This window comes from Sceloporus undulatus, chromosome 5 (genome assembly GCF_019175285.1).
Source record: "Sceloporus undulatus isolate JIND9_A2432 ecotype Alabama chromosome 5, SceUnd_v1.1, whole genome shotgun sequence".
Lineage (NCBI taxonomy): Eukaryota > Metazoa > Chordata > Lepidosauria > Squamata > Phrynosomatidae > Sceloporus > Sceloporus undulatus.
This window is the reverse complement of record NC_056526.1, coordinates 167544289-167553091: the sequence shown is the minus strand read 5'-3', so window position 1 is coordinate 167553091 and position 8803 is coordinate 167544289. Positions and strand designations below refer to the sequence as shown.

The 8803-nt window shown below is 37.7% G+C and overlaps 1 protein-coding gene across 1 annotated transcript; it reads right to left on the bottom strand.

Annotated features, from left to right (window-relative positions):
* Positions 1–2109: 2109 nt before the first annotated feature.
* On the bottom strand, positions 2110–8350 carry GIMD1 (GIMAP family P-loop NTPase domain containing 1). The gene is made up of 3 exons (XM_042468486.1): positions 8290–8350; positions 4471–4883; positions 2110–2454 (listed from the first exon to the last, which is right to left on the bottom strand). The coding sequence occupies exons 2-3, from the start codon at positions 4861–4863 to the stop codon at positions 2194–2196; spliced, it is 654 nt and encodes a 217-aa protein (XP_042324420.1). The 5' UTR covers positions 4864–4883; positions 8290–8350; the 3' UTR covers positions 2110–2193.
* Positions 8351–8803: the final 453 nt, after the last annotated feature.

The window sequence follows — 8803 nt, the reverse complement described above, 5'->3', positions numbered from 1 at the left end:
AACAGTTTGTTTGGATTTAAAAGTAATTAGTGGATCCCTCAGAATAAAGCAAATTTACTATTTCTTTGCAATTTCCAGCAACCCAAGCCAGCATAGTCTGTGGTGCAAAATGCTTGGAGTTGCAATCCAACAACATCAGGAATGCTGCATGATTCCTATCACTGTTAAAAAGACATAGACAAATAATATAGCTAATGCAGAGTGATTAAAAAAGAATGGTGCAGAACCAAATATAAACAGCTTTACTTTTGCACCATTCATTTTTTAATTACCCAGTATTCTACAGAAACTGAGTCCCAGGAGAACACTTCTACAAGAACAATATGCAAAAGGATGTATGTTGTCATCAGTGAATAACCTGTACAGTCTGTGATAGTATCCTTGAACTGCTGCCTACTAGATTCTGCATATAATTGTATCTGAAAACTGAGTAATGTCCTAGATTATAATATTTCAATACAGTGGGCTAATGATCTGTGGATTGGACCATCAATGGATTGTCACACCCCATATTATGTGTATTATATTATACACCATATTCAACACCCATTGATTAATATCAGGCCTGAGTGTTTGGCATTTTTTTCCTATCCATAAAAGGGAGTGAACCTCTGGAGATGGGAAGTGTCTACAGTAAGATTATTGGTCCTGTAGCCAGTGATGTATTATGTATCATTATGATACATAATATTTTTTCTGCTACTGAAGGAAAGGCATCTTCCAAGGTTCAGGGGCTGTTTTTCTAGCACCAGAATCTTGTATAGCTGGCGCTCCTAATTTTCCTATCTCCACTTGTGGATACAATCACTTCAATGTGAATAACACTTCTTATTTCATTTGGCGTTTTTATGTTACTGTTGCAATACAGGAGCACCATTAATGTGCTGCAGAAGTCTTGAGTTTTAGAAAGGGTGTTCTCTTAACAAGTGTAAGTTCTCTGCTAAACCTAGCCTTTTCAACCATATCTGCAGAAAACAGCTCAGGTTTTTCTTGTGCATGCTGTCTCTTGCACAGCAGTTAAATCCAGACCCATTAACTAGCAGAAATTTTTTATGTTGAATCTAGGCCATTGTTAGGAAATAAACAAAAAACCATTTCTAATTTAATCATAGCCTGATGCTTGGAAGAGTAAATGTTAATGAATTTTTATTTAGAAATTTAATGAAATTTTATGCCATTCCTCAGATAATAAAACTGACTTTTATGTAACATTCCATGTGCCATAAAATATCCAGTGTAATGTTTTCAGATCTGTTGATCTCTTAAATCTAAAATACTTTTCTGTATGGTATAATTTGTTGTTCCAAATAGAAATACTCAGATTCCAGTATACAAAAATAACTCATAAAAGCAGTTTCAATGTTTTAAAATATTTAACTGTGTAATCTGCTGTGCCAGGAGATAAATAAAATTGCCTCTAATGTTGATTCTTAGCAGCATTAAAGATAACTGATACATTTTCTTCAAAAATAATATAAAATTCAGTTATTAACAGACATAACCCAGCATACCTATTGTCTCATAAACAACAATTGGATAATAAGAGATCTATTGTGCCAGTTATTGCATGAACAGAGATGTGGAAAGTGAATTTTACATTTATTTTTAGCACCACCATTTCTATAGTATTGAACAAAGCAGAGCTCATTCAAAACAATGTGGAGGATTTCGCACATTGTAATGACATCTATAGTATAGCAGCCATATTGACTGTCCTATATTTAATAGATTTTGCAATACAGTGCTATGCCTAATGAGGAAGGAAAAAATGAGTCATTTAAAAAAAACAGTTCTAGGGCTGAATGTCAATTTACATTTGATTGTACATATATGATAAGGAAAGAGCTCTAATGTAGTCTGGTATCAGAACCACAGCAAAATCTAGAAGTGGTAAATAGGACCCAGATTCTGTTGATCAAGCATTGAATAGTTCTGAATATGTTAGTTTCATTATTTGTACCATTTGATTCATGGCACCTTTTCTCTGGCATCTTGCGAGTTCAAAGGTTTCTATTGATCAGATGCTTTCTTATTGACATAAGGTATATTATTATTTTATGATGCATTTTTTATTAAACACTGAGGTTAACATCTGAACAGTTTGGCAGGCATCCAATCTGGAAAGCATAAAGGCAATGTAGGAACAAATTTATGAGAATTTGGAAGTATATAAGTTGCTTAAATTTACACTGTTTACTTAAATTGAAGAGTCTGGTAATGGTTTTGCCTTATAAACTCCAACGTTTTTCTTAAAGCATTTAAATTTCCTTCTTTTAGCATCATTGCATGATTATCTACAAAAATGTATTTTTGCTGTACACACTGCAGGAACTTATGTAGTGTGTCTGAAGCAGTATGCAAATACTGTTCTTTGCTAAACCTAGCCTTTTCAACTATATCTGCATGAGTAAATAAGATGACAGTGTGGCTCTTCCAGTTAGGACCAAGGAGTTTCTGTAAAACAAACAAACACATATTTTAGTATAGCCTTTTCATACCTTTTTATACGTTTCCTATTTCATCTTTTCCACCAATCAAGCAAAACATTGCTCTGGATCTATAAAGGGTATTCTATTTCAGAGTGAAGATTATCAAAGACAGGAAGCCTCATCCCTTTTTCTGTAGAGATACGTGCACCTGATCATCTGCCTAAATATAAAAGTGACAGTTTGACAGACGTAGCAAACATGACTTCTTGGATTATAAAATTAGAAGAACCTTCCGTCTTAACCTAATATACTAAGTGGGCCCTTGGTATCTGCTGGGTTTTGTTCCAGGACCCTTAGTGAATACCAAAATCCATAGATGCTCAAGTCACATTAAATACAGTAACATAGTAAAACAGTGTCATTGTATAAAATGGCAAAATCAAGGTTTGCTTTTTTGAATTTATGTATTTTTAAAAATATTTTCAAGCTGTGGATGGTTGAATCTGTGCATGAAGAATATGTGGATATGGAGGGTTGACTACTTCAATAGTAGTGTTTTGGGAACAGAAGTGAGTTAAAATTTTACTATTAAAAACTATCAGGCCGCATTCATGCTGCTGGACACACACTAGACCTTATTTTTTTTTTCTGGGTAGGATGGTGATCTGGGAAAGAAGGAACTTTCTACTGTTCTGTTGTCGGACAGATCACTTCTCAGGTTTAGACTTGATGAGACTTAGAATCTCTGCCAGGGGGCGGGGCAGAGGAGGCGCTATTAAAATGGTTTATCCCAGGAAGCTTATGGATTCCTGATGTTTTTGAGGCATATTCTGCTCCCTTGGTTGATGCCCTGATTGCTGTCTGGAGTGGAGAAATTACCAAGGTAGCGGACAAAATTGCTTGTAAGTGTCCTCTCTTGCAGAGTGGAGCTAAACCAAGCCCCTGGTTTTCTAAGGAGCTGGCAGTGATGAAATGAATGAGGTGGAGACAAGACTGTCATTCAGACAGCGCAGAGCGAATCCGACTGAAAAAGGACAAGTCTACCTGAAGGCCTATGGTGGGACAATGAAGTTTGCAAAAAAGACTTGACTGCTACCATTGCATCAAGCCCAGGCATAGGTTTCAGTGGCAGCCAGGTGTTTATTTGCACAGTTAAAACCAGTGTGCCAACTGCCTGTTTTTGGAGTAGTTGGATCTTGTCATAGTAACATGCTTTGGTTACTTTCCATTTGGATTACTATAATGAATTGTATGTGGGACTCCCTTTGAAAAGTACTCAAACTTCAGTTGGCCCAAAGACCTGCAGCCAGATTATTAAACTGGATCTGGCCACAGAGAGCACAAAACTTCCTTGGTGCTACAGCAGCACTGGCTACCTCGCCACTTCTGGTCACAATGTAAAGTTCTGGTGTTGACATGTAAAGCCCTATACAGCTCAGACCTAGACTATTTGAATCCCCACATCTCCCTTTAGAGCCCACTCAGATTCTAAGATCATCTGGAGAAGCCCTTCTCTGAAGTAGAAATACTATTCTGGGGCCAGTATTCTATTCTGGAACTGGAGAGGCTGTGCAAATGGCAAAAAATGAAAACATGAAAAACAAAGCAGGACCTGGCTGTAAGTCCCTTTCTGGTTAAGAAAAAACAATTTTATTTAGTATTATACAGGGTTGGGAGCTTGGAGTACAATCTTTAAACTGAATTGCAGAGGCATTTCACCCTTTTAGGATGGAAAATGGGGGAGCCTGGAGGGATCCAAGGCTGTAAAAACAACTGTGGCCAACCATTGTATTAAGATATTAAATTGGGGTTTGGGAAATCATGGTAGTCTCTTCCCAGCTATACAATATACTTTATGACATTTCTCTCTTTCAGTGTCTTACGATATATATATTATATATATATGTATGTATGTATGTATGTATGTTTGTGAGGAACAAATAGATTAGAACTGTTTGCTTGAGCTCATTGGAGGAAAAGTATCAGATAAATACAAATAAATTAGCCTGTTGCCAGATGTAAGTGCTTATGACAAGTTTACCTGGATGAACTGGATTGTGGAAATCTCTTCCCCTTCACACAGTGGGACGTCAGCTCTCAAGACCCAAAATGCCAAGTGTAGACCTTTCTCTCCAAAGTGCTGAACTAAAGCAGTTTTTACTTCTTGCTCGACCTGCTCCTTCTTCAAGCTGCTGTGGGGATAGCCAGGAGTATCCAGCACGTGGACCTGCAGAGTTAGCTCACGTCCCTGCCGACGTGCAAAGTTGGAAATGCAGCAGCTGCGGCCGAGACTACAAACTGTGGTCACAGAGCCCGGAGAAAGATGGCTGGCAAAGTCTTTACTGCCTAGAAGGGTGTTCCCTGTGGCACTTTTGCCACTCTGTGTCCTTCCCAGCAAAAGGAGATTGATAGTCATCTTGTTATCATCAGACATGATGCTTTTCCTGCAGAATTCTTTTTTAAAAATGAAACACTATATTAACATTTGAAAGAACGGTAATAACATACTGCATTATCATGGTACATATAGGCTGGATGGTTAAGAAAGGTAAGGTCTGAAGTACTCAAAGAGGAAATATCCCTGATTTAGCAATTAATCCTCACTTCTGTCTTCTGGGAATGAGAACAGTAGTTCTGTATTATGTTGAGGCCAATACATCTGGAGTGTACCAGGCTGCAGAAGGCTAATCTGTAGTACTGAACTCCATCTCACAGTCTTGAATAATGTGAAGTGTTTTGCTATTAGGTAACATAAAAATGTGGCTAGGTATAAGCAGGTTAGAGTCATGCACACCAACCTAGGTGGTGTCCCATTGAACTCAGGCTGATTTTCTTCTGAGTATTTATTTACTTACAGGTTGGGTCTGGCGGCATCCGCTCTGCAGAAATAATCCAGTTTGACACCACTTTAACTGTCATGGTTCAATGCTATGTAATTCTGGGAACTGCAGTTTGTTGTGGCTCCAGAACGCTATGTCAGACAAGTCTGAATGTCTCACAAAACTGCAGTTCTCAGAATTCCATAGCACTGAGCCATGGCAGCTAAAGTGGTGTCAAACTAGATTATTTCTGCAGTGCAGACAGAGCCTTTCCCTTGTCCAAAATGCTTGGGACCAGAAGTATTTTGGATTTTGGAGTTTTTCAGCTTTTGGAATATTTGCATATACATAATGAGATACCTTATAGATGGGACCCAAGTCTAAACTTAAAATTCATTTATGTTTTGTATACACATTATACATACACATAGCCTGAAGTTAATTTTAGACATAATATTTTTTAATAATTTTGTGCATTAAACAGAGTTTGTGTACACTGGACCATCAAAAAGCAAAGATCTCGCTATTTTATATATAGATGCCTATATGTTCCTGCCCATGTGAACACTTTGGCATTTTGGAACATTTTAAATTTTGCAATTCTAGATAAGGGAAACCCAACCTGCACTAGTACATTTATACCCCCTGCCATATCCAAGGATTTCAGGGTGCTGTACAATGAAATCAGCTTTTACAGTTTGGAACAATTTAAAACATACATAGCAAACTTAGTAAACTCTCTAGTAAATTGAAACAAAAATAGTTTAAAACCAGTTGAAAGAATGAAAAACAATATAAAACTATGTTTGTATTAAGGTTTGGAGCAAATTAAGAGATCCCAAAGGGTTTAACTAAACACTATTTTTGCTTGATGCCAGAATGACACCAGCATTGTTACCAATCGGGCCTCTAAGGGAAGCATATTCCAAAACCTATAAGGGGTTGTCACAGCAGAGAAGACCCTCTCCCATGTCCTCTTTTGCATATGGTAGACATGTACAGGTTTGTGTTTTGGGGCTCAGGTTCAGCTACACATGGCACTGGGAGATCCAATCTCATTTTCTTCCAAAAGTTAAAAGCAGGTGAGAGTGCACATGTGAGAATGAAAGAGGAGTAATTAATCAGGGGTAGCAAAATTAACTCTCTGGATCATGTTCTTAATCCTATTTTGTTAATCCTATTTCTTACCTCTACCAGGTACTATTTGTCCATGATTGGAGACTACATAGATACCTATATGTTCCTTCCATGGGACAAATAGCTTTAGAGAGGAATTTTTTTCCTGTTTAATAGGAATCTAATTCTTATACAGTAATTTAAACCATTCATACCCTGCCCTCTGGAGCAACTTAAAAAAGCTTGTTCCATCTTGCACATGGTAATTTTAAAATTGATTTCACATCACTTCTAAATGCCCCGCATGCACCAGATATTGTCTGATCTTGGAAGACAAGCAGGATCAGCCCTGATTAGTATTTGGATGGGAGATTGCCAATAAATGCCCGGTACTGTTGGCTATATTTCAAAGGCAGCAGCTGGCAAAACCAGCCTGCCTATGAAAACTATGAAATTCATGGGGTTGCCATAAGTCAACAGGTGACTTGAAGGCACATAGACACACACAATTCTCAATCTCTTCTCCAAAGAAAATATGCAGCTTCCTCAACCACAGGGCCAGTTTCTTTATGATTTTGTTATCTTCTTCTGGACACATTCTAGTTTATTGATAGCTTTTAAAAAACTTGGTACTCATAACTGAGATCTAGCCACAATATCAATTATTTTATTCTAGATGTTATATTTCTGTTGATTCAGCCTAAAATTTCATTTCATTTATTTATGCCACTGCATCACACTGTTGACGTGTTTAGCTTGTGGTCTGATAAAGTTCCTAGACACACACACACACACACACACACACACACATCTTAAAGAAAGTGACTTGAGATGGAAGGATAGTTGCTAAAATTATTCTGCCAGATGTGCAAGACAATGGTTGACTTTGAACATACAGTAATGCTAACTCACAATTTAGCACTATGTAAATGAACCCGAGTTCCAACTTCCCTTTCAATATGGCTTCAAGGAGGAAATCCAAAGATCCACTTTGGAGTGTAAATGGAAGGTTTTTGCATCCAAATGGGAGCTCATGATAGTTGTTCACTGAAATGAGCCAGGCTCATAAACCACAAATAACATTTGCTGAGGGCCATTGTTCAGTAGTCCACTTCTGGTTTTTGGAAAAAAACCAACAACACTGGAGGGTTTAATTTGCCTGTAAAAAAGGTAAATTGCACTCCTGGAGGCTTCAAGGAGAGGTAAGCATTTTTTTCATCCAGAAAGTGTAAGTTTAGGGAAGCCTTCAAGGGTCAAGTATGATAAAAATGGCCCTGGGGACCATAAAAAGCCCCAGCACTGCTCTTTGCCCATCCCTGCTGTAAGGAAGCTTACTATCATACCCAAAGAAGCATTCTGCTGGACTATAGCTAAGACTCTTCAACCCAGCATCTGGTTTCTCAGAGTAGCCAAACAGTTTATGGGAAACCTACAAGCTGGACACGAGGTATCATAAAGTTGGAAGAATCCACAAGGGCCATCCAGTCTAACCCTCTGCCAAGCAGAATACACAAAACACTTCTGACAGACGACTAAGCCTCTTTTTAAAAATGTGGAGAGTCCACCACATTTCAAGGCAGCACATTCCACTATTGAACAGCTTTTATTTTCAGAAAGCAAATTTAGAGGCATTCTCCCCACTAGGAAGCTATCACTTTGGTTTGTAGATGGCATTCCCTGTAAAGAAACCTGTCAAATAGTTGTACTAGTAGTTTCAATGTTCTTTCAAATGCTTGAGGAGAAAGGTACATTTTAAAACAAAAATACAGTGCACAGTTTGTCTATGAGCTGAGACTGCTGCTATATTCTCTGGATGCTGCTATATCTAACATGCTACAGTTGATGTGTATTATTAAATCTTTCTACAATGTTTAAGAACAGCATTTAGAAAATAAACCTGAGATGGCATAATAAGTTTCACTTACCTTATTAGACCCTAAAAGTTCTCCGTCATTCAGTTTCTGTCTTTTCCCATCCTTCTGTGTGATGAGTTCCAGCGTGTACTAGTCAGGAACGGATATTGCTAAGGTGCCACAGTGAGACTGGCACAAACACTTTACATAGGTTAATTGGTTACAGAGTTATGCTCATTTATAGCTGATAAGATGATAACGTCCTTCTAGCTCCAGTCAGACTGCACTTTGTAGTTTATTCTCACCTGAAATCTGTTTGAATATTATTATAAAACTGTTTTTAAATGCTGAAATGTATACAAGATCAGTTATCTGGAATTAAATTGAGAAGGGAGTTGGTGTTCCTTTAACACTTTTACTTTTTATCTTTTCTTGCAGCTGCCATCAATGCAAGACAGTATGACCAATGGTAAGAGGTTGTGGGAGATCAAATCCAGCAGTATTTTTGAGAGTCACATGTTATCCTTTTTTGCTCATTGATTAGACCTTTGGTAACTAACAGCAGGAACAGACTATGTTTTTCCTA

Coding starts and splice junctions, on each gene's coding strand:
- GIMD1 (XM_042468486.1), bottom strand. CDS start 4,863: ATGTCTGATGATAACAAGATGACTATCAATCTCCTTTTGCTGGGAAGG. Junction 2,455..4,470: donor CCACAATCCAGTTCATCCAG/GTAAACTTGTCA, acceptor TTTGTTTTACAG/AAACTCCTTGGTCCTAACTG.